The sequence below is a fragment of the Callithrix jacchus genome, chromosome 17, assembly GCF_049354715.1.
Source record: "Callithrix jacchus isolate 240 chromosome 17, calJac240_pri, whole genome shotgun sequence".
NCBI lineage: Eukaryota > Metazoa > Chordata > Mammalia > Primates > Cebidae > Callithrix > Callithrix jacchus.
The window spans coordinates 49,809,078-49,836,670 of NC_133518.1; the positions used below are offsets into that span (position 1 = coordinate 49,809,078).

Genomic DNA, 27,593 nt, shown 5'->3' on the forward strand with positions numbered 1-27,593 from the left:
GTCAGTGAAGGCTTTCTGAAGAAGGGGTTTGCACCTAGCAGACGAAGTGTCCTGGGGGCAGAGAAGAAGATTCCATGCAGGAGCCACAGAAGTGGATACAAGGGAAGGCCGCTGGCTGGCAGGGGTGTAGGGGGAGGTAAAGAAGAGACTAAAACAAGGAGCGGGCAGGTGGAAAGAGGAAGGTTCCTGGCGTCTGCCCAGTCCATCTAGGGAGCCCGGATTCTGATGGCAACGGAGGGGTTTTGAGAATGAAAACCCAAGCAGCCCCTGGTTGGTTGTCTGGTTCTTTCTGTGTGACTCTGGGCACCCTGCTTAAGCTCTCTGAGCCCTGGTGTCCTCATTTATAACACAGGGATGATAACAGAACTCCGTTGGAGGATGCTAGGCAAGGCTGGATCGCTTGACTGGGAGAAAAGCCGGCGGTGGCACACCCTGCGCTCTGCGTAAAGGGGCGCCTATTATCTTGGGGAAGAGGTGGACAGAGCGCCTGGCGGCGGGAGATTCGGTTGGGTAGATGGATCAAATTGACAGGATTTTCCAACACAGATTCACGCTTCCTGTGGAGAAGGTTCGTAAAAGAGCTGGTGAAGGTGTTTGTAAACAAAAGTGCAATTCAAAGGTTGCCGCGGGGGTGAAAGCACTGGGGGTTAGGGGAAAGAGAGGCTCGGAGGCTGGAAGTATTCACTTCTCCCGGGACAAGCTCCCAGCCCTGAGGATATAGACGTCTTTGCGGTCCTTCTTCCCTTACCCCCTCCCCCGGTTTACACACACACGCACAGCCGGAGCCTCTCCCGCAGCAACCCCGGGACAAGCGTGGCACAGCCCTTGCTGTATCGTTCCGTCGATGGGTTTCGGGATGAAGGGTGGAGAGCGGGTCGGCGACTAGGGGTGTAAGCAATAATGGGCCGAGTTGTATTAAATTGTCTCCAGCAGCTCCGATCGCAAAGCGGGGGGCAGGGGCGGACACACTGCGGCCTGGAGGGCGCTGAGTGCGGAGGAACGGAGCTCAGGGGCCGGCCCGGCGCTCAGCCAGCAGCGCCGCCTCCCGGGAGGAAGGCGGGGGACGGGAGGAGGGAGCTGGAGGAGGCGGAGGGCGGAGGAGGGCGGCGCGCTGAGAGGTTATTTGTGGTTCGCTTTGATCCCGAGGGGGAACCTGAAACTCTCACATTCCTGGCATAACAGCCGCCTCCAGCGCGGACCGACCCTGGGGCTGCGCGCTGGGGCGCGAACTGCCAGAGCGTCGGCGCCACTGCCGAGAATACATCTCCGCCGCCGAGCTGAGCAGGGCCGAGCCGGGGGTTGCAGTGTCTGACTGTGCTGGGCACCCGCGGGCCGCAGCGGTAAGGAAGGCCGCTTGGCGCTGGGGAGAGCGCGCGAGGCCACAGAGACGTGCCCCGGCCAAAGCCGGAGTCTCGGCGCAGCCCGGCCTTTTCCGGGAGTCGGAGCCCGGAGGATCGAGCGTACTCCGGGCGTAGTGCGCCCGTTCGAGGCAGCCGCAGTGCCAGGCAAGGGCCGCTCCGCCTGGGAGCCCAGCGCCCCTGGCTTTGCGGGGCTCTAGCAGCGCGCCGGTCCCCCGGGGCTGGGGGAGAGCGGAGAGGGCAGACTCTATAGAGGCGACGGTGTTTCGGGTTGCAGGTAGGCCGGGGTGGGGGTGACGGGGGACAGGCCTGGAGGCGCCGCTTGGGGTTCAATTTGCAGGGTCTCGCGGGTTGATTTGGTTAGGTGGGGGTTACAGGTGCCTTTGCCTCCAACTAGTCCAAGAATTCCTCTTTGTCTTCCTTGGAAAATCCTCTCTGGAGACACGAATTGGCTCTCACCTAGAAAGAATGCAGCCTGCTGTCCAGCCCGGTGACGTCAGCGCTGGAGTATTTGGAAAACAAAGAGGGCTCGAGAGGGAGGGAGGCGGACCCGCGATGCTTAAAGACTTCTCCGGGCCACGGGCTACCCTCACCGGCTAGCCCCAGGCGTACCCGCGACCACCGGCGATCCAGGTCCGCCCGGGGTCGTGGTGGAGCTGGAGTCCTGGCTGGGGTGCGAGAGTCTCCCGGCTTGGAGACTGTCACTTTGGTTCCTTAGGCGAGCTGGAGCCCAGGCCAAGGCAGCCGACGCGCGCTGGCTTAGACAGGCAGCCTTCAGAGAGCTCAGCGCGCTAGCGCAGCAGAGGGGCGCGGCCGGGGGCGCGGAAGCAGGTTTTAGTTAAGGCTCGGTCGTTTGGTATTTGAAAGGTCGTGAATCTGAGGGGCTTGGCCGGGACAAATTCGCGAGGCCTTGGAGATGTTCCTTGCTCCCAGTCCCCGCACACTGTGGAGCGCCCGGAATCTGTCGGGAAGGCTCCGCATTCCTTCCGGCCGCTCCCTTGCAGCCTCTGTGGGAGTCGGCCAGAGAGTAATTATCTTAAGGAAATGCCCCGAGATAAAACTCCAGAGCGAATTAAATCCCGTTTGCTTGCTTTGCCTCGGGTAGCGCCGGAGTCTTGCAATATCTACCCCTCGTTGTGTGTGGGGGCGCATGAATGGGTGCCAGGAAGGATTGGTACAGAGGTGCCCTCCAGACTCATACCCCAGTCCCCAGCTCTGGGCAGCTGGAGCCCGGGGTGGGGAGAGGGAAAGGATTGGGAATGGCTGTTCTGCCAACATACCATAACCCAAACTGAAGCAGGACACGGGCTAGTTTTGTGGCAGAGGAGGGGCCACATTCCTCCCACTCCCCACCAACCCCTGCCTGTTCACACAGGATGTTTGGCAGTATGGAGTCCGTTTAGTTTTCCCTGGATCCCAGTTTGGAGATTTGTGTTGGAGAAAGCCCAAGTCCAGATGATCTTCCTTGACACTGATGTCAAGAAAGATGCTGAAAGCCCATCCTCTGTTTGCTTAGAGGACCAGTGAGGGCTTTTCCAAGTAGCGTGTGTGCGTGCATGTGTGTGTGTTGGGGAGGATAATCATAAAAGACGTCGTGCCATCCTTTCTTTTTCCTGGAGCTCTCTTGCAGTTACCGTCAGCTCTAAGACTGACCCACTGACCTTAATGGGTGGCAACTTTCTGCCTCATCTCACAAAACCATTGTCGAGCCTTTTTATTCATCCCTTATTCAGAAATTCAGGTGCAATTCCTCCTCCTTCCTGTTCACCTTGCAGAATGACTGCCAAGGTCATCCCATGACAGGGAGTCCTGGATTCATTCTGTCAGCAGCCCTTGATGAAGCAGAGCCCAGGCCCACCCCCCAGGAGCTCTTTGGTTCTGGGAGAGTGAGAAAAGTGGGCAGGGGTTCAGTGGGCTAGAGGGTAGTAGGTTGACTGTGCCAGGGCTGGGCTCTGGCATGCTTCATTCTGGGGGGGGTCCTGGAGGACTTTCACCTAGGGCTTCTACTGGACTACATGCCTTCTGTATCACCTGCCAATAAACTGGGTCCCCACCCAGCCCTAGACTGAATAGCTAAGTGGTTAGATCTGAACTAGGCCTGCCTTGGAATTGCTCATCAGGCTGTTTGATGGGTAGGTGGCTATAGAGGCAGTGGTTCCTGGTGGATTATCTTCTGGTTTTCTTATGTCTTTCTCCAGGAATAGTAAGCCTCTATGAATGTTATCACAGTAATCATTTACCAGGATTTTCACTGTACCAGGAGCTCAAAGGCCTCTTAATTCTCATCTCCATGAGTCAAGCAGAATTCTTTGCATTTTTCTGATGGAGAAACTGAGGCTCAGGGGTTAGGTAACTTGCCTTAATCAATAGATGGCAGCACTGGTACTCGAACCCAGGCTTGCCTGAACTGCCCCCACCCCCGCTCTTCATTTGTATGCTTTCCGCTTTCCACCAGAGTAATAATGGAAATCCTAGAAAGCTGCCTCCTTTCCCATGGGTTCACACTAATTGCTTCTCTCTCTCTCTCTTTCTCTCTCTCTCTCTCTCTCCAGGTGCTCTGGGGCCAGGTGCCACTGGCCATTATCCTGACAGCTGTGTGCAAGCCAAAGAAGCATGAGGACGCTGGAAGACTCCTCGGGGACAGTCCTGCACCGCCTCATCCAGGAGCAGCTGCGCTACGGCAACCTGACTGAGACGCGCACGCTGCTAGCCATCCAGCAGCAGGCCCTGCGGGGTGGGGCTGGAACTGGGGGCACAGGGAGCCCCCAGACCTCCCTAGAGATTCTGGCACCTGAAGACAGTCAGGTGCTGCAGCAGGCCACCAGGCAGGAGCCCCAGGGCCAGGAGCATCAGGGTGGTGAGAACCACCTGGCAGAGAACACCCTCTACCGGCTATGCCCACAGCCCAGCAAGGGAGAGGAGCTGCCCACCTATGAGGAGGCCAAGGCCCACTCGCAGTATTACGCGGCCCAGCAGGCGGGGCCCCGGCCACATGCTGGGGACCGAGATCCCCGTGGGGCTCCTGGAGGCAGTCGGAGGCAGGATGAGGCCCTGCGGGAGCTGAGGCATGGGCACGTGCGCTCACTGAGTGAACGGCTCCTGCAGTTGTCCCTGGAGAGGAATGGCGCCCGCACCCCCAGCCACATGAGCTCCTCCCACAGCTTCCCACAGCTGGCCCGCAGCCAGCAGGGCCCCCCACCTAGGGGACCCCCTGCTGAGGGCCCAGAGTCCCGAGGACCTCCACCTCAGTACCCTCACGTTGTACTCGCTCATGAGACCACCACTGCTGTCACTGACCCACGGTACCGTGCCCGTGGCAGCCCGCACTTCCAGCATGCTGAAGTCAGGTAACTCTCCCCACCTGCAACTTTCCAACTCCTGGCTTTCTTCTAGTACAGGTCTCAGGGAGGAGAGCCTCAAGATCACAACTTGTGTCAGAGCTGGCGTGATCCCCATCCCACCTCCAGCCTTCTTGAGAAGAGAAAGCTAATGCCTGGCAGAAAAGAGGGACTTAGCTAAGGTGCCCTAAGAAGTTAGTGGTGTGGTGTTCCTTGCTGTAATTCAGAGATAGACACCATTGTTTGCTTAGCTGTAGCATTCAAGTAACCTGAGTCCCCAGAGGACACAAATTGCAGCAGGGGGTTAAAGGTTAGATTTCAGAAAGAACTAAAACCAAGGTTGGGAATCATTGCCAAACTGTTTCCAAGTTAGGGAGAAGGTGGGACCTCCTTCTCTAGATGTTTTTTTTTTGAGACAGAGTCTTGCTCTGTCGCCAGACTGGAGTGCAGTGGTGTGATCTCAGCTCATTGCAACTTCCACTTCCCAGGTTTAAGCAATTCTACTGCCTCAGCCTCCCGAGTAGCTGGGACTACAGGTGCGCACCACCATGCCCGGCTAATTTTTTGTATTTTAGTAGAGACGGGGTTTTGCCATGCCTCGGCCTCCCAAAGTGCTGGGATTACAGGCATGAGCCACCACACCCAGCATCTTTGGAATTTTTTAAAGAAAATGTAAGTAGCTTGCTTTCTATGATTATTGGGAGACATTCCTAACTAGAGGCTGGAAAGGCCCAGTGGCCTCATTAGAGACTTCTCTGCATCCTACACCAGGGCAGAAGCTGCCCTGTCTCTTCTCTTCGTTCCCTGCCATGTGCTCCTGTGCCTGCAGCCTGCAGTGGGAAAGGATTCTGGATCCAGGGGGGACCTTTCTGGGGAGGCTCCAGAAAGGCTGCTGGGCCAGGGTAGGGAGTTAGAGTTGGGTTCTGAGTGTGCCTGGAGGCCATCAGATGATGTGATTTGGTTTACCTTTTCTAAACACTCCCTCTGACTACATACAGAGCATGGTTTGTAAGGGCCAGAATGGAAGCAGGAAGGGGGGGGTGCGGTGGGGGAGGCAGGAAGTCCAGAGAGTTTGGAGAAATTAGTGTTCCTAGAAACAAGGCTCTGCCTCAGGCTTCTCATCTGGCCCCGCACCTTCTCCAGAGAGGCAGACACAGCCATCACGGCCACATGTCCCCTTACAGAGTCCGGGAAACCCCACCAAAGGGCCCCAAGGATTTCAGATTCTTTCTCTGGTGGCCCAAGGTCAAAGTCTGGTTCTCTTCATGCCTGCTGAGTGTTCCTTTAGTCACCCACTTTCCCACCGTTCGGCCTTTACTTGCTCTGGAGAAATTAGTGACGTGCTGGCGTTGGTATGGAGGAACCAGAGGATGGAGCCTCCTGGTTTTTCTCCAGCCTCCACCCCCTCCAGACTCACACCTTATCTCCCTTCTCAGGGCTCGGTCAGGAAGAGTTTCGGAAGCTGAGTGAGTGGTCATTTCTTCTTTTGGACAAGCCTTATTGAACTCTGTCAGGAAAAGATAGTAATCGTGGCAAGGAAGTAGACTGTTTGCAGGAGAACAAAAAGCAGGGGAGGGAGGACCAGGAGAAAGGAAAGCAAGTGTGAAGGGAAAGGAGTTACTATTCTTTCTCGGAGCTAAGTCATCCCCAAAGAATGCCAGTTGTGTCTGCCTGGCCCAGTACAGGGGAGAGCAAGTTCTTGAAGCAACCTTGAGAGTGGCCACGTTAGCAGTGGGATGGAGAGTCTGAACACTCCAGTGGGGTGCCCCTGCCCAGCTCTTACTGGAAGCCCCACCTTAGGTAGTAGGAGAAATACATCTGTACGATATCTCCTTTCTGATGATCTGATGAAGATCATTTATTAGGAACTAGAGGCTAGACTCCTAGCCTAGGGTCCTAAGAAGAACAGGGGCCCGTAGGCTGTAGAGGGTGCAGGCTGGCTGTGCATGAGTGCTGAGGTGATGCACCCAGAAGGGGAATTCGATTTTTGCAGGGCTTCTGGGACTTGGAAGATTCTTTGTGAAACTGAGGCAGTTGTGACAGTGGAAAGCACAAGGTCCTAGGAAGGGCCTTGGACTCCCTATGCCCCTTGCCCTTTGCTCCTGCCCTCAACACAGATCCCTAGGGGTGATGTTACACCAATGCCAGAGGCCAAAAGAACATTGTTCCCTGAACTCAGTGACTGCAGTAGTCCAGAGGCAGCCCCTACTTCCAAGGACACACAGAGTTTGGGCCACATTGATTCTTTAAGCTGAGGGTAAGCTGAGGTTCCTACTAGAAGAAATGGAGGATGGGCCGTCACTCCAGGAGAGCCTGCTGCTCGCCCAGCACTCTGCCAGGCCTTACATAGCATCCTCACAAACCCTGGCGAGGCTGGAGACCCTCATGATGCCACAGAGCTATGCCCAGTCTGTCGGCCTGAGGCACGCGCCCAAGGTTAAACAGCTGGAGCAGGGATTTGAACCTCTACTTGTCAGACTCTAGCACTCAGTCTCACCCTGACATCTGTCTTGCCGCTCTAACCTTAACTGGAGTCTTCTAAAAATGATTGTGGTTGTGTGGTGCCTGGGCTCGAAATGGGAGGGAGAAAATGAATGCTTCTTGGGCAGTCCTGAAACTGGCGACTCATAACAGACACAAGGTGCTGCTGGGGCCCAGCCACCAAGTGGCCCTGGGGCCTGGAAGGTTATATGCTCAGTCACAATTGACATGGCCTCCAGCCCCAAAAAGAACCTTCCATTGATTAGAAGTGTCAGAGTGCATTTTTTAAGATAACGTATGTAAGCATTAGTCACTTAGGAGGCCCAGGATTCCTCAGGCTGATCCCCAAGGCCCCAGCCACTGTGAGGCAGGGGTGAAACAAGCATCCTGACATTAATCCCCTCCGGCCCCTGGAGGCTCTTGAGAGCCTCCGGCAGAACCATTTGGAAAAGGCCTTTCCCTCTAGTCCCTGCCTAACACTGAAGGGTTGAATAATGATCCGCGGTAATTTTAATAATATATCGATTATTAATAATGAATCATCTTCCCAGGATGCCTAGAAGTGGGGTGACTCCGGGCGGCTCTGGGTGGAAGCCATGAGGGTCTGTGCTGTCTCTGAGCACCGTCTCTTCTGTTCCCCAGGATCCTGCAGGCCCAGGTGCCGCCTGTGTTCCTCCAACAGCAGCAGCAGTACCAGTACCTGCAGCAGCCCCAGGAGCACACCCCACCCCCACATCCAGCTGCTCTCGGCCACGGCCCCCTAAGCTCCCTCAGTCCACCTGCTGTGGAGGGACCAGTGAGTGCCCAGGCCTCCTCAGCCACCTCGGGCAGTGCCCATGTGGCCCAGATGGAGGCTGTGCTGAGGGAGAATGCCAGGCTGCAGAGGGACAATGAGCGGCTGCAGAGGGAGCTGGAGAGCTCTGCGGAGAAGACTGGCCGCATCGAGAAGGTAGGCCCTGCCTGGGCTTCAGAGGGACAGACCAGAAAGGGACCCCAAGGGGCTGCCTGGGGAGTGGGTAGTCCAAGGAGAAGCAGAGGAGCCTGAAAATCATCTGGCTGGATTTCCCCCTATCCCTCTGTTTTCCATCTCTCTCACCCCTCATGCACCCTCCTGCTGACTCCAGACAGCTGGGGAACAGCCGAGAGGCTGGCAGAGCAGGCCCGGAGCATGAGCAGTTGCTGGCCAGTGGTGATTAGAAAGAGCTCATTCACCAGCTCCTGCACACTCGCACCCTTGCCCTGCACACACCCACTCCAATGGACACCTCCCACAGAGAGCCCTTTGTGTCCCCCACACAACAGCAAGTCTGTTCCAGGCCAGCCCTAGCCAAAAAGAAAGCTTCTCTTCTTAGAAAAAAAACGAGCGACTTGTTGGAATCACAGGCCAGCTAAGAGCACGTGCGGAACCTGCCAGCAGCCAAGTGGGAGGAATGGCCCGGACCGGGCTGGCCCTCTGGGTAGATGGTGATGCCTGGGGCACCAGATACTCCAGGCAGAGGCGGCTCAGGCTTAGGCCTGGTGCCCACTCCTTTAGTGAAGGGTTACCAGTTTTCTGCTGAGGCTCTGCTTTAGCAGACGGCCTCAGGCCTCCCTTGACTGTCCTGGGGTGTCCAAGTTAGGTCAAACCACCCCAGCATGGCTGGAGTCTTTTGGAGTCCACTTCTGACCCACTGTGCTCAGTTTCTTGGTAGAAGCCAGCCAAAAGTAGAGTGCTTCCTTCTGGACACTGGGCACAGGGAAGCTGTGTTCAGTCATCCTGCAGGCAGCTACTTCCAAAGTACCTGGCCTTAGGTTCACTCAGCATCTGGTCCTTGGGGCAGCTGATGGGACCGTTGCTTGCTGGTCCCAGCAGTCTAGTCTACTTCCCGAGGCTACAAGCTTCTGACCATCCCACCATATCACCTGGAGTTTTTGCTCCTGCTTGGTGTCCTCTCTTATCTGTCACCTTTTCTGATGGAGAGTAGTGGGTCAGCCTGGAATCATTCCCTGGGAGCTCTCCCCTTCTTTCAGCTCTGCTGTCTGCCTCTTGCAGCTGGAAAGTGAAATCCTGCGGCTCTCTGAGGCCCATGAGAGCCTGACCAGAGCCTCTTCCAAGCGTGAGGCCCTGGAGAAGACCATGCGGAACAAGATGGACAGTGAAATGAGGAGGCTGCAGGACTTCAACCGGGATCTCAGAGGTGAGAGCCAGTCACACAGGTGGAGGTTGGGGATCCTCTGCAGAGGGCTGACTTCCTCTGTTCTGGGGGAAAAGTGGGGATCTCTATTCTGGGCAGAAATTGCAAATGAACTCGGAGAGCCAGGCTGAGACTCCTTGGAAGAGAGATGCTCGTCTCTGTGTAACAGGCCTAGGATACACTCAGGGAGCTCCCATCATGTGGCCCGGGTCATGGCTTCTGACAGAGGAGGCTCCCTCCCATTGGGCCCTAAGCTGAGCTAGGGCTTCCTTATCAGCCCATCACCAGCGTGGAGGATGCAGCCCCATCCCGATAGGACGTCAGGAAAAATCCCAAGCTGGTAGCTTCACCTGCCACTAAAACATCTTTCCTTCCTTTGAAACAGAGAGATTGGAATCTGCAAACCGCCGCCTGGCAAGCAAGACACAGGAGGCCCAGGCTGGCAGTCAGGACATGGTGGCCAAGCTGCTTGCTCAGAGTGAGTAGGGGCCCCACTAAGAAGCCTGGCATGCGTGCAGGCAATGGGACCACTGCACACCCTCTGGACACCAGGAAGATTGGCCTGGCCCCTTGCAAGGCAGTACTTTGGGAATAGGTTTATTGCCTGCTGTGTGCCCAGCACTAGACTGGATCTGGCTATGGTGGGGAGAAGTGCCTTCCAGAGAAGAACAGGATCTAATTCTACATCTATTGAGAAGATCAATTGATACGAGAGGGAAGGCCAGGGAGCAGTGATTTGCTGAGCTTTGGTGCCGGCCATCAGTGCAGTGCACTGGGCAGTGGGTGAGGCAAGGTAGCCCTGAAGACAGGTGGGGTGAAGGAGAAAGAAGGGTCTGACGGTTTCCCAGAGAGCTTCCAGCAGCAGAAAGGTTGGGAGTGTGCAGTGGGAATGTGAGAGGCAGGGGAGCATGGTGGAGCTGGGCCATAGTAAAGCAGCCAAAGCGGAGGTGCCTGAGACAGCCAAAACTGGGTTCCTAGACCGGAACCAGCAGATGCATTCTAAAGGGAGTAGTCTAAGCATCGCAAAAGAATGGGCAAGTTCATTGAATAGTCCATTTATTCATTCATTAGCTTATTAGCAGATGTGTTTTGAGCACCTGGCAGATGTTCAGGAGAGAATGGGAGCAGGCCCAGGAAGGTACCATGGCAGGGAGGTCGAGAGAGAAGTGATGAGCTTAAGGAAGGTGCAGGTTCCCACAGACTCAAAAGAGCAAGGGTGGTAGTCCTAGAAACTGGTGATTAGGAGCCCTGGTGGCCTGAGAGAGAGGCCCTGTGGGGATGGCAGGGGTGGAGAGCCAGCCAGAGAGGAAGGAGCTGTTGGGTGGTTCAAGAGGTACGTGGGCTGGGTGGCAAAGGGAGCCCTGAGCTCAGCAGTGGGAGGCTCTAGCAATCAGAAGAGACTGAGAGCAGTTACTTATTGAGCTCCTACTAGGAGCTTGAGTGCTGTTCAGGGTGTTTGCTGAGAGGTGGAATGGGAGTGGTTGGTAGCTGGGTAAACGTGGCTTTGAGGCCTCACAGGAATCCTGCAGTGAATGGCACAAAGAGTAGTGGGGTGCAGAAATGGAGGAGCAGCTTGACGACTAAGCTCTGGCTGGCAGCACCCCATCTTCCTTCAAAGAGGGTTCAAAGACTAGAGCAGGGAATGGGGGAACACAGCACTGAAGGAATAGACGGGGTGGGGCAGGAGGTAGGCTGGGCTCTACCAGCTCAGTGGGGTGAGGTGGCTGCGCCTTAAGGTCTCTGGGAAGGAGTCAAGGGGAATGAGGGAGAAAGGGGAGGGGGCAGCCCTGGGGTTGCCCTGAGGAGTCTGGGGAGGAGAAGCTGCAGGCGCAAGGCAGATTAGGGCGCCTGTGGAGGAAGGCGGACTTTTGGGGACTGACTCTGCCAAAGAAAGGAAGCCTTGGGGCGGGTTTCTGGAAGCTTGCTAGGGGGTGAGAAGAGGGGGGCCAGCCGGGAGGCGTTTCCGCTCCCCGGGGAGCGAGTGAGCGCCGGACTGTTCTTGGCTTCTCGCTGGAGCCATTAATCTCGCAGCCGCGGGTGACCTGGATGCCTGGCATTCCAGAGCTGCGAGCTGTTCCGCTCCCAGCCCGCCCCCCACCGCTCTCTCCGGTGCGCGCCGCCTGGCACCCTTCGCCAGGCTTAGGGAGGAGGGAGGGTGAGCACAAAGGGAGTCTGGAACGTGGAGGTGGGGGCTCGCTAGCTGCTCGAGGCGCATCCCAGGTCCCCCGGCACCTCACCTGGCTTCCTGCCCGCCTCAGCTGGCCTCCGGGTGTCCCCTCCCACCCCCACCAGAGCCACGTATTTCTTGCTATGGAGCTCTCCTTCGCGAGATCCTGCAGGCTCAAGGCTTTATCAGGGTCCTCTTGGCAGGGGATGGCCGGAGCTCAAAGCCTCCCAGCCCCCACCAGGGCCTTAGAGATTGTACAAGGCTGCAGGAAGCTTCTGGAAGCAGAAGGCTGGGTCCGCCGGCCCCTCCTTCCCCAGGGCTGAGGAAACCCAAGCAGCTCTTCCTTGCTGGGTAGTAGCCATTGCAAAGGCAGGAAAGATGTGTCTGATTGACCACCCTTTTATCTGGGGTCAGTCAACACTAGGAAAGTCTGGCCATTATCAACAATGCCATCTGCTTTTCCTCCGAGGTGAGCCACACAGGCCCCCTGCACTGCCCTTCTGGTCCCTCTAGGCCAGCTGTGCCCCTGTGGATCTGGCCATGAGGCCTGAGGCCTGCCTGCTAGCTCCACCCCCTTAGGAGTGTTTCTTCTCTCCTTGCGCCTCAGCTTCTCCAGCTATGAGATGAAACAGAACCCTTCCCCGCAGAGTCATGCTAAGGCTGGAATGAGATGCAGGCCTTGGGCAAACTGTGAACCCACAGGTGGAGTAGGGGAGTGTCCTGCCTGCCTGAGTCCAAACCTGCCTGCCCTCCACCCTACTCAATGGATGTTAAGCCAGCAAAGTGTGAACACATCCATCTCAATATTATTGGACTTCCCCATTTTTTCCTCCATGCCACAGAATGATACCAGCCTTGGGCTTAGCCTTCGAAAATCCAAAATGAAGGACCGGGCACAGTGGTTCATGCCTGTAATCCCAGCACTTTGGGAGGCCGAGGCGGGTGGATCATGAGGTCAAGAGATTGAGACCATCCTGGTCAACATGGTGAAACCCCGTCTCTAATAAAAATACAAAAAATTAGCTGGGCATGGTGGTGCATGCCTGTAATCCCAGCTACTCAGGAGGCTGAGGCAGGAGAATTGCCTGAATCCAGGAGGCGGAGGTTACGGTGAGCCGAGATCGCACCATTGCACTCCAGCCTGGGTAACAAAAGCAAAACTCCGTCTCAAAAAAAAAAAAAAAATCCAAAATGAGCCAAGAGCTAACCTAAGTTGCCTCTGTGTCCTCCTGACCTGCCCCAGGGCCCTGAGTAAATGAATGCTGCCTTCCATTCCACGTGCCAGGGTCCCAAGACTTCAATCTTCTGTTCCAGAACTTGCACTCTTCTATATGACAAGTACTTAGCTACATGTAGCTCAAAGATTGAAATTAATGAAAATCAAATAAAATTTAAAATTCGGTTCTTTCATCTTACTAGCCACATTTCCAGTTCTCAGTAGCACCTGTGCCCAGTGGCCACTGCACTGAAGGGTACAGTATAGAACAATTCCATTATGGCAGAAAATTCCACTGAATCAGAATGCTGTTCTAGAGACAGTGCCTTTAGGTTCGTTAGCGGGGAGCCTGCAGCCATGCCCCTCTCCTGCTCTCCAGCAAGGTGGGCAGCTTACCCACTCCTCAGGGGGCAGTCTGGTGCTCTCAAGGGGCAGGTGTCTGGGTGGTGGGTTTAAGGCTAGAGCATCAGTTGGAGGGCTCTGTGGTCTGACTTGGGCCTCTCCTGACCATGCGGAGAGGGTCTCTTAGCAGAGTTTCTTTGGGCAATTAATAGAATGACTTAAAAGGATAGCTGAACCTTCACACACAGATCTTTGGGCCATAGTCATTTTCACTGTGCTGTAGAGTTTGCATTTCTTTCTGAGCCTGGTTGCCCACATCTCAGTGATATTTCCAGATCATGGAAGGAAAAGTTGCCCTCAACGGGAGAGGCCCAGGTCTGCAGAAGGAGCCCCAGAGCTCTGTGTGACCTGTAGGTACAAATGCCTCACCCTGCAGCCAGAGGCAACCTGGGCCTTTGGAGCTTGGCCAGCGGGGGTTTCCATTTGACAGCACCATTCTCCTTTTACGTTTTCTACCCTATAAGTTGGGGATCCCAAATCCTACCTGGAGGGGCTGGAGGATTCATAGAATAAGATGTGTAAGTGCCTGGTATGCGGGACAGCAGATGGTGGTTCTGTTCCGCCTTCCTTCATTCTCCCACTTGAAGGAGGACCATGTCACAGCCCACCTGAGCCTGTTTTCCCATCTGTATGTGGGCATCACAGCTCCTACCTCAACAGTCTCTATCAGTCACAAGGCTCAAGGGAAATTGTGAATGTGTTTTAGACATAGTGGCCCCTGGCACACGTGGATGGTGTTTGGAGGTGCCCCATGGCAGTATTTCCCATCAGAAAGACAGGGTAGCCCAGTTGTTACTACGAGGGTCTTGGAGTTGGGCTCTGTCATTTACTCCTGACTTAACCTGGGCCTCAGTTTCTTGTTCCACAAAATGGGGTTAATAGTGGTACCTAATTCCCATTACTGTTGAGAGAATGAGAAGCAACTGTGTTCATCCAGTGGTCAGCACAGAGCCCAGGAGGCTGGCCCCACGCCAGCCAACATGGTCACTATCACTGACCAAGCCTCTCTCTCCCGGCAGGCTACGAGCAGCAGCAGGAGCAAGAGAAGCTGGAACGAGAGATGGCACTGCTGCGCGGCGCCATCGAGGACCAGCGGCGGCGCGCCGAGCTGCTGGAGCAGGCTCTGGGCAACGCGCAGGGCCGGGCGGCTCGAGCTGAGGAGGAGCTACGCAAGAAGCAGGCTTACGTGGAGAAAGTGGAGCGGCTGCAGCAGGCACTCGGGCAGCTGCAGGCAGCCTGTGAGAAACGGGAGCAACTGGAGCTGCGTCTGCGGACTCGCCTGGAGCAGGAACTCAAGGCCCTACGTGCACAGCAGGTGAGCTGAGAAGACCCGTGCAGGTGTCGAGGCTAGGGCAGCATCTGAGGATGTCGGCTTCCCTTCCTGCTCACGGACTGTAGGTTTGGAGGCCAAGGCCGAGGCCCCAGAAGCCTCTGCTTAGATCTAGGCTGCAGGCCCCTTGGAAGGCTACAAGGGTGATTGCTCTCTGCCCCACCTTTGCTGCATGCTCTCTTCCACTCATCAGTCTTAGCAGAGGCCCTCCCACCTGGCCCATGCCCAGCCCCAGGAGACTCCTGTCCTCAGTAGTAGCAGGGCTTGTTGTCCTTGACCTCTAGAGAAAGTAAGTCAGGAGCCTGGGTATAGAAGGCCAGCCAGCTTTTTTGTCCCTCCCTGGGATTGGGAAGAAAGATGCTTGTCCAGATCCATAGTCCTTAGCCTCACTTTGGACTTCCATGTCAACAACTCTTGGTGTTTACAAACCACATAGAGTTCTTTCTCCACCCCCTACCCTTGCCACAGAGGTATCCTGACTGAACCCCCTGGTTTGCCCAGTTCTGTTCTAATTTACACCAGTTTTCCCAGTATAATTATGAATAGCACCCCCTTTGCCAGTTTGGAGGATGATTTGTCTGGTCACCTGTGTCTCTGTGCCCTTGGCCATAGGATTCAGGGCAGGGGTGGGGAACTGTGCTGCACCCCCATCTCTCAGTAGAGGAAGATTGGGGAAATGTATGCTATGTATGACTGAGCATGTACATGTACAAGTGATAGTCCTTGTGTGGAGGCGAAGACCAGTGGCTGTCGTACCCCAGCCTCCACCCTTGACCACACTCTCCACTCCTTGCTCTGCAGAGACAGGGAGGTGTCCCAGGTGGTGGCAGTGGCAGTGGTGGGTCCCCAGAGCTCAGCGCCCTGCGACTATCAGAACAACTGCGAGAGAAGGAGGAGCAGATCCTGGCACTGGAGGCCGACATGACCAAGTGGGAGCAGAAGTATTTGGAGGAACGTGCCATGAGGCAGTTTGCCATGGATGCGGCTGCTACGGCTGCCGCCCAGCGTGACACCACTCTTATCCGACACTCCCCCCAGCCCTCGCCCAGCAGCAGCTTCAATGAGGGTCTGCTCACTGGTGGCCACAGGCATCAGGAGATGGAAAGCAGGTTTGGCATTGCAGGCCAGGCACCTGAGGTTGGGGAAGCGGGTGGCAACATCCAGTTACTGCCCTGTCCTTGATCCCTGATAAACAGGCCCCTTTCACCACACAGCTCAGCAGTCCCTTTGGAGCTGAACCTGCATGCTTGGCACACCAAGCACTGTAAACATGCATTTTCCCAGAAATACCAACTGAGTCCTTGGTCTACCCAGGAGACTCTGACTGGGGAGGTGTTGGGTGCTATCCAGGGCTTGGGCCCTGCCTCCCTGTCTGGAATGCCACCCTCCAAAATGAGGGCTGTGCCACTGCTATCGTCTCATGACTCTGGCACCCACCTCTGATGGCTGCCTTTGCTGGTGTGAGAAGGGCCCAGGGCCTTATGCGCTGGTGGTTTCAGAGCCTGGGCTCTAAGAGCATTGAATTCCAGAGCTGGCATTTCTAAGGCCCCTCTAGGTCCCTGCTACAAGGGCAAAAGGATCCAGCCTGGCGGGGTCGGGGGGCGGTTCTCTAATGTCTATGAGGCAGGAAGGGTGGCAGTTGTTGAATCTGTGGGTCTGACAATGTGGGCATGGCCTCTCACCCATCAGGTTAAAAGTGCTCCATGCCCAGATCCTGGAGAAGGATGCAGTGATCAAGGTCCTTCAGCAGCGCTCCAGGAGAGACCCAGGCAAGGCCACCCAGGGCTCCCTTCGTCCTGCCAAGTCGGTGCCATCTGTCTTCACGGCTGCAACAGCAGGAACCCAGGGCTGGCAAGGGCTCTCTTCTAACGAGCGACAAGCCGCAGATGCCCCTGCTCGGCTGACTACAGGTAAGAGGAGGCTGCTGGTGGGATAGATCGAGAGGTAGTTTTGCCTGAGCCTGAACACAGATTGTCAGACCTTTCCTTCCAGAACTGAGGCTCATAAGAGCCAGGGCTTCCTAACTCTCTCCCAGGGGAGCTGGCTTATTCTCTGCCTCTAGTGACTCTTCAGCTCCCAGCCATCCTGCTGATGTGAAGTTGGGTACTGACCCCATCGCCATAAATTCCATCACACTTCAGCCCCAGCCACTGAACTGTCTAAGACAAGTAGAATTTACGGCCACGCATGGTGGCTCATGCCTGTAGTCTCAGCATTTTGGGAGGCAGAGGCAGGCGAGACGAGGTCAGGAGATCGAGACCATCCTGGCTAATTTGGTAAAACCCGGTCTCTACTAAATATAAAAAATTAGGCTGGCGTGGTGGCAGGCGCCTGTAATCCCAGCTACTCAGGAGGCTGAGGCAGGGGAATCGTTTGAACCTGGGAGGCGGAGGTTACAGTGAGCCGAGGTCGTGCCACTGCATTCCAGCCTGGCTGGAGTGAGACCCTGTCTCAAAAAAAAAAAAAAAAAAGGAAAATAGAGCTTCCTGTGCAGATGCACCTTCTATGCACACCCCCTCCACTCTTCCTTCTAAACAGATGCCACAGAAACTCTAGAAGACTTAATCTACAAAGAAGGGTCCTACCACTCAAAACATCTGGAAACCAGTCCAATCTGGTAGTTATTCCCATTTGAAAATAGGAGCATTTCGGCTTAAAGTTCTTGCAAATCAAGAGCAGCCCACTCCACCTTGAATCCCCAGCAGGGACAGTTAACTTAGTGTCCTTCACCAGGACCACGTCTTATAGGTAGGACAATAACCATCCATCTACCTTTCCAGCAGACAGGACACCCACAGAGGAGCCAGTGGTTCCATCTCCCCCTGCTGCCCATGCCAAACACGGGAGCAGAGATGGGAGCACCCAGACTGACGGCCTACCAGAAAGCCCCTCTGCCTCCCTGCCACCGGAGCCCGACAGCCTTCTGGGGTGCGGCAATGGCCAGCGAGCAGTGTCTTTGGGTAAGTCCTCCTGACCCCACTTCTGTGCTAGGCAGGGCTGAGGGGGCACTGGGGTGTGAACTGGAACACCAAGGCATTTTCTTCCCAGCCCCTCTCTGGGTCATTGCCCACACTCCCTGGGGAGCCCTGCATAGCCAGAGGTGAGCAGGGTGCCTGGCCTGCCTCAATGTGAACATGAGGGCTGGCTGGACACATGAATAGGGCAATTGGAAACCCTGATTGGAGACAGATCCAGAATTCAGAAAGAGAGCAACCAGATGGGAGGCATTTTAGCTCCTCTTTCACGGTCTTCCTTACATAGTTAATTTCCAATTTGATTATCCAAGAATGGAGCTCGCAAGTCATGCTGATGGCACTCTGGAAGCCTGTTTTAAAAAGAGTCTGGGAAGCAGAAATCTGAGAAGATCCATTTCTTTTTCCACTCCCCTTTCACATTGGCCTTTGCATATTTGCCTGTGCCTCATGATCTCAGAAAACCACAGGCATGAAAAGAATGCTGCAGCCTCCCTCCCTCAGGGCTCTCCATTGCTCTCTCTAAGCCCTCCAACGAGTTCAAAGTTAGAAATAAATGCATCTTACACAGTGGAGGTTGGTGGGCCGGGCTGAGTGCTGAGAGGGAGCAGAGCTTTGTGCTTAGTTGGGCGAGTTCTGGGAACCTGGGCAGCAGAGGTGGGAAAAGTTAGTGAAGACAGATCTTTGTCTTTAAAATGTGCCAGGATTTTCAAAGCAATCTAGTAACACTCACTGGCATGTGCCTGTGTTCTTGCCTCTCTCCAGACTCCGTAGCTATATCCAGGGTCCAGGACTTGTCAGATATGGTGGAGATACTGATCTGAAGGAGGCGGTGCTTCAGGACTGAGCCATTCCCTCCCCTCCTCTGCCCTGTGCCACTCTCAGCCATTTCAGCAGCTTCTCCAACTGCTGCTCTGTCCCTTTCCCCAGCCAGACACTCATTTTCATGGACCATCTGGTCCCAGGAGTTCAGGAGGAGGACCCCAGGGGAGAGGAGAGCTGTGAGAGCACCAGCACCCACAGAAGACTCTGCTTCTCAGCCCACATTCCTCCCAGCCTGATGGAGAATGAGAATTCAGCCTTGACTTGTTGCCCAAGGCCTGCTACTGGAGTAGCAACTGATGGCTCAGAAAGGGGCTGAGCTCCCTCTGCCCCGCCAGCTGTCACTCAGGCAGGGGAGGGGCTGTGTTGGTTTGGGAGACTTAATTTCCAAGGTTGGCTGCCCGTGGACACCAGATGGGCTGGCTCGCTGATCAAGTCAGCCATATCATTCTCTAGCTAAGTTTGGTTCCAGCCAACCTCATCTGCTCTTCAGTTCCTCACTGCCTTTTTGGGATACTAAGACTTGAATCTTTTGGGGACTAATAAGGGTGTTAGTCTTGCAGAAGCCACGGCCTCACCCTCTCTTGCTGTGGGTTAGGGGCCATTTAAGTGGACTGGGAGACAGTGTGCAGTTTGTATATAATTCCCCTTCTTGTGGAACAGAAGACAGGCCTGCGGGTTCCCATGAGTCTCCCTGGGCTGCGCTCCCCACTTCCTACTATCACAGTTCCTGAAACTTCTGACCGGCCTGGCAGTTATTCCTCCTCCCCCGTGGGTGTTAAAGCTGCTCGAGTCCCAGGATCTCAGCTGCCTTTTGCTCCATCTTGAGCCCTGGAAGTGCCCACAGGGCCCCTACCACCAGCTTCTTGAAGTGGCTCCACAGCTCCTGTCCCTGGGACATCCTGTCAGTTTGGTCATAAACCCTGAGCCAGATGAAATGAGCCACCGTGAACAGACATCTGCCATGCTCCCAGCTGGGCTTCGGTGGCCCCACCCAACACCAGTTCTCTCTGAGAAACTGGCGGTGTTGTCTTGTTCTCAGAAGCGTCTTTGTTCCCACCTGGAGGGTTTGGGAGAGGAGCACAGCTGTTGAAAGCTAGTTAATGAGCAACAAGACTCAAAAAGTTCTCTGGATGGAGCCCATCAAAAAACAGTGCCCAGGAGGTCGGCTCCTCAAGCTACCCATGTCCAGTGCCCTAAACAGGACCAGATGCTTTGGAATTGGGGTGAAGCACCCACATGGCAGCCTGCTAGCAGCAGTGACTTTGACCTCTGGTCTTAAAGCGTTGCTCACTTCAGCCCCAGAAGCTACTGGTGGGTTGTAGCGGTTTTGTCTTGACCGTTTGTAGTTCTCCTTGATCTTCGTTTTCTTCCTTTATTGTTTTTAGGTTTGGTATGTGTTGTTTTATTTCCATGGTTTCTTTTTAAACATTTGCATTTGCTGGACAATTGCATATTTTTTTAAAATTCCCCTACCCCTGTTTAAAGCTGAAAAATACATTTGGTTCATGTGCATTGTTTACAAAGCAAAAAGAAAAAAGAGGGAAAAAAAGGCAAAAAATATTGTGAAAGGAAAAAAAACAACTTAATATATTTTGGATTAATATTTGGTAATTCTTTTAAAGTATTTTTTGTGCTGTGAACATTTTCTGCCAAAGACCATGATGTGTGTCTGTATGTTTAAGTTATCGTAAATATTTAAAATGTAAACATGGCTGTTTTGTTATGCCACCCTGTACCAGGATTGCTGCTGCATTCCACTGGGTATAACAGTATTTTAATTAAAAAAAATAATTAAAAGTGATGTCTTTGCACAGTGAGACTTTGCACTGAGGGAAGGGAAAGGCGGTAGGGATTTTGGGAGGCCACCCATGTCATAGTACAATCTCTTCAAGGGCCCAAATAGAACCTAGGAATTTTGTGAACCTGCATGGAGGACAAGTTGGAATGAGGATCTGGTTGGCATTTATCCCTTTTCACAGAGAGGGGAGGGAGTGCCTGGCAGATGGCAGCCTCTCCAGGTAGCTCTGTTCTAATCAGCTTTGGCCACTTGCTGTGGTTACCCACAGTGGGAGTGGGTGTCCAAAGATGGCTTTATCTTTCCCCAACTCCTGTTCCCTCTCCCACTTAGCACATAAAGCCTTGTCCGAAACCATCCAGAAGGTCAGGCACCATGCCTGCCCCTTGCCTGGACCCATGCAGAACACATTCAAGGATGTGGCATGTTCTTAGCCACTGCCTCCCTCCTTTGCTGTGACATCACCACTCTTTCCTGATGCTCAGGAAAGCATATTGCTTCAATTCAAAAAAAGAGAAAACCATTCTCAGTCTTGCTTGTTCTTGTGCCAGAAACAAAATACCTGCTTTGTGCTTCTACACGTGTATCAGGACACTGAGGTTCCCAGTCAGCACATGGCGAGCAGTGGGCCACCAGACAGGCTACCTGACATGCCACAGGAATGGTTCCCCACCATGGCCATGAGTGACATGTCTTCAGGGCCAATGTGGGAATGCAGGAGCCATGTTGATGAGTAACTAACTTGTGATCCTAGAGAAGGTGTCTTCCTGAGCCAGCTTACCAGCCCACAAGTATGGAGACAAACAAGTGGAAGAATTGGAAACATCCAAAAACTTTCCTAGCAACTTTGCAGATGGTGATGAGCCCCACCGGATGAGGAGCGCTCCGTGCAGAGGCATCAAACTCACCCCATGGCCACACCTCCACCCAACCCTCCAGCCTGCCTCCCGCCACTGGGGCCGTGTCTATGCCTGCCTTCCTCCCATGGATCCCTGAACTGGAGTCAGCTCTGTGACTAGATTGCTCACCTGAGATACAGGCCTGGTTCATGGAGGCAGCCTGAACAATAGGGCTCCTTCTCACTGTCCCACCACTGCTCCTCCCTGGGCCACACCAGCCCGTGGCTACCTTTGCTAAGACTTGCTGTCCAAAACAATGTCAGTCCCCGTGACAGGGAGTTCCAAAGGACAGCTTGGCAACTCAGACCTGTGAGCAATAAGCCCTGACAAGAGCACCATCTCACCCCAGTGCCTTGAACCAGGGGTTTCCAAAGCATCTGTATCTTCTGTGAGATGCACTCTGTCGAGAGTCACTCTAATGTTTCCTTGACACAGACCAGGGGGAATAAGAAATCAATCCCAGTGTGCCCTGCACATGTACGTGCATGTGCATTTGTGTGCATGTGCGTACATGTGGGCCTGACCATGTGTCTCAGAGAAAGTGTCTTCTAGCTAGTGTCCCTGCAGGGCACAGGTGCTCTCCAGCCACATGGTCACCAGTGCATCTGAGTGTCATTTTCTCTCAGGAAAGGGAGTAAGTGAGCTGCTCAGTGCCATGTGAAATGAGGCAGCCTAATGAAGTTCAGAGCTGGCGGAGCTGCAGGCTGTGGCAGGGATGGTGAGGCCCCATGGCAGGAGGCGTTTGCCCTCTGTGTCTAACACCTATGAAGGGGTGGAGCCTGGGCCAGAGCTCAGGTGGCTCAATGGGGCCCTTTGGAGGCCAAGTTCTTCTCTGAGGGGCAGCCCCAACCTGCCTGCCCTGCCTCCACCCAGTGCCTCCACCAACAGAACTGGGGATGTGGCTCAGGGGACAGCCCGTGGCTCCGAGTGCAGGAGGGCAGCCTATGAGTGGCCGCCCCAGCCTCTCTCCCTTCTCTCACCTGCTGGTTAATTATTAACTTTTCCCCTGGCCCGAGCATGTGCCAGGCTCAGCAAGCTAGATGAAAATATGCCAAAACAAGGGCAGCAAATTGGGGCCCAGTCACCCAGAGATAGCCAAAGCCACTTTACCGCCCCCAAGAACTCCAGCTAGACAAGAAATTCGTTTGCAGTACCACTCTCCCATCTCCTGGCACAAGTAAGGGGCTGGCCAGGATGAAGTCTTCCCTGAGCAGCGCTTGCTGGGAGTGACTGACCCCTCTGGAAGTGGTCCAGAAACCCCCACACCCAGCAGTGCCTTCCTGGACGTGCCATGCCTGGATCTAAAACATGGAAGAAGTGCCACAGTGATTGAACCCTCAGCATCTTTTTTATTTTTCAAACAAGAAAGAATTCACATACCATAAAATTCACCCTTTGAAGTGCACCATTCAGTGGTGTTTTGTATCACAGCATCTACTTGAAGCTGGTGGTCAACCTCGGGTCATCCCCAAATGTCCCACCAGTGGGCCATATGGACACAATTAGAAGTGTTATTGGATCTGGTGCCTTCACACTTGTCGGCTCCTCTTTCCTAGGCTGATACTTTGAACTTTCTATTGCAGGCAGTTCCCTTTCACCCATCCTGGCCCAGCAGCCCCAGAGCACCTCTGCTGGGCTGCAGCCAGGACACTATCCGCTCTGAGCAGGAGCCTCCTCCGTCTCGTTCCCTAGGCTGCCAGGGTGGAGGTCCTGAGGTTTGGGAAGGAGGCTCATGAGCCCTGAGCCCTGAGGCACCCATGTCTGCTAAGGTTTCCTGGAGTCAAGGAGCACTGGCAGGGGTGGGTCTAATTTTGTGAGGCCTGAAGCTTATGTAATTTGGGAGACCCTCTTTAAGAAAAAGAATGCAAAGTGGTGAATACAAAATTAGATCTACAGTTTTGGAAGGAGCCTGTTCAAGTGAGCAACCCAAGGCACAAGCTTCATTAAGTTCACAGTAAATCCGTGTCTGTCTGGGCATTGGGCATCATGTTTCCCTGAAGGAATGGAGCTCTGGGAAGTGCCCAGGACCTGAGTTCATCCTTGTGTCTCCCAGGTGAGGCTTGGATCTGGAGATGAATGAAGCTGCAGTTTTTCTCCTGCAGATGAAGTGGCTGATTCTGGATATCCACTATAAACAACCCCCTCTTTAGGGTGGAGGTACCCACAAAGGAAGGCTGGGGTCCAGGCACAGGGTGGGGTTGTCACCTCAGAGCCTGGACGAAAGAAAGGACTGACCAGTTTGCTGAGGACCAGCTGTAAATGACTCTCACGTGCAACCTGCTCTCACCCATCAGCCAAACCTCCAGCCCCCAGTGGGAGTGGGAGTGGGGTACATCTGACAGTTGGCTCTCAGGGTGCCCTGGAGAGTCAAGCCACTTGCACTTGATTGCAACAGGGACACATTCTAGTCTACTCTGTGGGCCTATCAGCTTTTGATTCTGAGCCAAGCCGGTGTCATGATCTGTCTCGAGATAAATGCCTCTTGCAAGTCCAAAGGCTCCTACCTGGGGGCACATTCCAGGTATGTTGGGCAATAATATGGTTATTTCCATGCACAGGTTTGCCTCTTCTTGCATCAAGCTGGCCTTTTTGTCAAGCTCCATGAGCCTTGAAAAGAGCCCTGCCCAGTCTCTCCTCTGAAGCCTTTGCTTGCTCAACACAACATACTGTGGAAATCTTCACAGCGTATTGCATTATCGCAAAAATACCAAAATCTCACCCGTAGAGTGACAAACTGCACAAACCATAGCTAGGTTTGCCTTGAAAATCACAATAGCCTTTATACCTTAAAAAGCAAAGCAGGTCCCTGTCTCTTCCTTTCTCCACCATCATGGTGTGTGCTTGACTTCGCCTCTCACCATGTCTTTTCACAAGACTTTGGAGGTTAAGTGATTCCTGGCCAAAATCGTCCTATTTCCCAGTGGATTCAGATGAAAACTGGTAATAAAATCAGGTACAACTCCAGTAGGAGACATTGGAGAAGAAGCAAGCTGGGTCTGCAAGGAATTGCACATGAAATGGCTGTCTGAAGGTGTCAGACTTACGCTGTCTGAAGGTGTCAATGACGTTACCATATCAAGCTGAAAATGTCACCACTATCTGGACAGTTTGACATGTTTTATTGGGAATATATTTTTTCTCTCTGAGTCTGTTATGAACATGCTGGTTGGCTGGGTTCAGTAATAAATCTGTGAGACTTTTCAATGCAAAAAAAGGGAACTAGACCTCCTTCCCAGGGGCTCCAGATTTCATCAGCCTTCTGTGCATGCCCAGCCATATAAACCGCGCAGGGCTGGCTCCTGGTGCACTGTGGCCTCTCTGAACTGCAGGCCTTTGCACGTGACTGTCCTTTTCCTCCCAATGCCTTTCTCATCTCTTTTCTCCTCCAGCTTGAACATCGCTTCCTCCCAGCAGCCTCCCCTCTCCAGTTTCCTTTATGCTCCCACAGGACCGTGATGAGGAGGACAGCTGGGACTGTAGAATGAAGGAACTCTTGTTAGCAGACACTAGTCTGTGGCTCTTCTTGGGTCAGAAGGAGCCACAGGTAAAAAGACATAACCGAACTTTTTAATTACACAGGAGTTTACTCTTGTCCTTGCCCTGGAGTCACAGGTAGCCCCGAACACTGCTTGTACAGTAGTCCTTTAGGATATTCTGACCAAAGGTCCCAAGCTCTTCCTCCTTGGCCAGACACCTGTCCCCCATTGCCATTCACTGAAAGTGGGAGAGGTGGGATAGGATGAAAGGGTGGGTGGAGTCTTCAGGTTAGAGAAAGAGAAGCTGAGCCTGAGGGCTTGGGAAGCAGAGTGGATGAGCAGGTGGAGGTGGGTGTGTGAGCCCAGAACTGGCCCTGCCGGATGGTTGGCCCCTGAGTCAGGCCCAGGCGCTGACTGCCATGTGGTCCGTGGCCAGCCCTAGCCATGGGAACTGCAGGCAGAATCAGAACTCTCTACACCTCTCAGAGGGCCGCACCTGCCTAGGGCTGCTCTTGCCTGGCCCTGACAGCCCTGAGCCCCCTCTGAGAGAGGATAGGGAAAGGGGCAGGGGCAAGGGTGGCATGGGGTGGAATGCTTGTTGTCAGGGCAGCAGTTCCCAGCTATGCCTTGTAGTATTTGGGTCCCAAGAACAACTCACAGGAGTTCAAACCACGGTTACAAGGATCAGAGCCAGACAAGATCCAGGGAAAGGCTTCCCCAGAGACTCCACGCCATCCCCAGGTGCCAGCCTCCCCCTTTTTCCTCCCCAGAAGCCAGAGCACTACAATAAAGGGAGGGAGAGAGGTTGGTGATGCCTTCTGGGGAATAGAAGCATTTGTCTCCCAGTCCCTGCCCCTTCTGTTCCTAAGTTGACGAGAAAACAGAACCTGTCCTGTGCCACGAGAAAGACTCTGGCCTTTACATATGTCGGTGTACCTCTAGTTGGGGCAGCATTGTCAAAGGCCTGTGTCCAAGGCCTGTGCCTCTTACCTGCAGGCCCCAAGCTGGACCATCAAGACCTGGTCTTGGAGAACAGTGTCATCAGGACAGGGGCCTGTGGTTGAAATTTTGCTGCCAACCCACCCCATATTCAGTGAAAGATGTTCACCTCTCAGACCTCCCCTTGCACTTACGCATGTACCCAATCAACCAATAGCCATTAAGGAACCAGAATGTGCCACACCCATTCTAGATGCTGGGGGAGTCATCGCGGAATAAAGCAGACAAAATCCCTGCCCTGTGGAACTTCGTTCTAGCAGGAGTCGGGTGGGGGAAGACAAACAGGAAACTGAACTTTGAGTATGGGAGAACAATAATTCTTTTTTTTTTTTTTTTTTTTTGAGACGGAGTCTTACTCTGTTGCTCAGGCTGGAGTGCAGTGGCGCAATCTTGGCTCACTGCAGCCTCCATCTCCTAGGTTCAGGCTATTCTTGGCCTCAGCCTCCTGAGTAGCTGGGACTACAGGGGCGTGCCACCACGCCTGGCTAATTTTTTATTATTATTTTTAGTAGAGATGGGGTTTCACCATCTTGGCCAGGCTGGTCTTGAACTCCTGACCATCTGCCTCAGCCTCCCAAAGTGCTGGGATTACGGGCATGAGCCACTGTTCCCAGCCAAGAACAGTAATACTTAAACCCTCTGTGGTGACAAACCAGTTGATTTTTTTTTTCAATCTGCATTTGGATTTCTGAGCAATGTCAAATTTAAAGATCCTATAGCTAGAGATGCCATAGCATAGAAGTTTTCAAATACATCCCCTCAATTTCTGTACATATGTCCTCTTGCAGTGCCGGTCCACACTGTGTGCCAATGTGACAAGTGCTTTGGGGGAAAACAGGAAAGGACAGTAGGGATGAGGAGTTTGACACAAGGTGGTAGGGCCTAGGGAGAGCTGCAGTTTTAAAGCGGAGTTATTAAGAAGGTGACATTTGAGCAAAGATTTAAAGGAGGTAAGGGAATGAGCTGTGTTTATAAATGAGAAAGGCACATTCCAGATAGAAGCTTTAATCAAAGAAAAGAGAGTTTACAAACTTGGACTTGACTGGTTGAAGTCCCCTTGAGAGGTGAGGGGCAGGGGCAGGAAGCAAGGGAGCATTGTAGGAGGGACATCTGTGAAGGAAAGGTCCCCCAAATCACCCCAGGACCATCAATATCCTGAGTGGGGCCACAGCTACATTCTACCTGGTCTCCCCTGTCCTTTCAGAACCTTCTTTGTTTACAAACCAGCTCCCAACACCTGATACGAGGGCTACTCACAACACAGGCCGTGCTTTTAATAAAATGACATTGTTTGCTGTGCTCAGTGCATACCTCGAGCTTTGAGCACAAGAGGTACTTTAAGCCAGGAGGTGGTCTGAGCCCTACTCCTGTGTCCATATAGGTGCAGGGCCATGACTACGGGGAAGGTTCAATCCATCTAGCTTGCTTCTGCATCTGAGCCCAGGATATATGGCACAGGAGACATGCGGCAAGATGAAGATTCCTTCCTCCATTGAATGCACTTACACACCTGCACGTGCACACCCATTTCTCTACATACACTTTCATACCAAACACACAAACATGAAATACACTCATGGGCTTGTCCACATGCACACCTGCCACAAACACCCACCACAAGCCTCCAGGTACACAATATGGGCATGCATACTTATACACACACACACGTGCATGCACATACATATTTTTGGAGGCTTGCATGCACCCCCACACCCAACACACACCCCTCAGGTAGGCCCATGTGTCCCCTGAACATGAACTCACTCTTCCCACGGGAGAGTTTCTATTCTGAGCAAACACCCAATATCTGCAGTGAATGGCAAACAAGTAAATGGGACAAAATTCACTCATATGTCCTGGTGCCCCCCGCCACCCCTCACAATACAACCCTGAAGGAGCAGGCAGCAGGCTTGTCCCCTCACCACCAGGCCTTCAGAAGGGCAAGACCAGGGCGGGGATCAGGTTTGGGCAGGAGTACATTCAGAGCTTCTGGGTACTGACTCAAGGCCAGGAGCCAACAGCCTTGTACATTCCCGACAAGCAGGTTACCATGACAAGGAGCACTGGCCCACATGCTGGGACCTATGGTTGACTAGAAAAGACTTGGAGAAAATTCAGCTGTTGTGAGACAGCCAGTGTTAGTAGGTGTTGCCTTCCCATG

The 27,593-nt window shown here is 53.8% G+C and overlaps 1 protein-coding gene across 8 annotated transcripts; it reads left to right on the forward strand.

Moving 5' to 3' along the window:
• The first annotated feature begins 767 nt into the window (after positions 1 to 767).
• On the forward strand, positions 768 to 20,064 carry AMOTL2 (angiomotin like 2). 8 transcript variants are annotated; one of them, XM_035277756.3, is made up of 10 exons: positions 768 to 890; positions 3,911 to 4,705; positions 7,820 to 8,126; positions 9,210 to 9,354; positions 9,737 to 9,829; positions 14,156 to 14,451; positions 15,268 to 15,575; positions 16,156 to 16,376; positions 17,247 to 17,426; positions 18,204 to 20,064. In XM_035277756.3, the coding sequence occupies exons 2-10, from the start codon at positions 3,972 to 3,974 to the stop codon at positions 18,260 to 18,262; spliced, it is 2,343 nt and encodes a 780-aa protein (XP_035133647.2). In that variant the 5' UTR covers positions 768 to 890; positions 3,911 to 3,971; the 3' UTR covers positions 18,263 to 20,064. The 8 variants fall into 8 exon arrangements, with proteins under 8 accessions (XP_035133647.2, XP_078210315.1, XP_008982047.3 ...); XM_078354189.1 differs by having other exon boundaries at positions 17,250 to 17,426; XM_008983799.5 differs by lacking the exon at positions 768 to 890 and adding an exon at positions 1,150 to 1,635.
• The last annotated feature ends 7,529 nt before the right edge of the window (positions 20,065 to 27,593 follow it).

Bases quoted from the DNA above. Each gene is read 5' to 3' on its own strand.
- AMOTL2 (XM_035277756.3), top strand. From the start codon at position 3,972: ATGAGGACGCTGGAAGACTCCTCGGGGACAGTCCTGCACCGCCTCATC. The intron at 9,355-9,736 runs GTGAGAGCCAGT...CCTTTGAAACAG, and splicing joins CTTCAACCGGGATCTCAGAG to AGAGATTGGAATCTGCAAAC. The intron at 14,452-15,267 runs GTGAGCTGAGAA...CTTGCTCTGCAG, and splicing joins AGGCCCTACGTGCACAGCAG to AGACAGGGAGGTGTCCCAGG.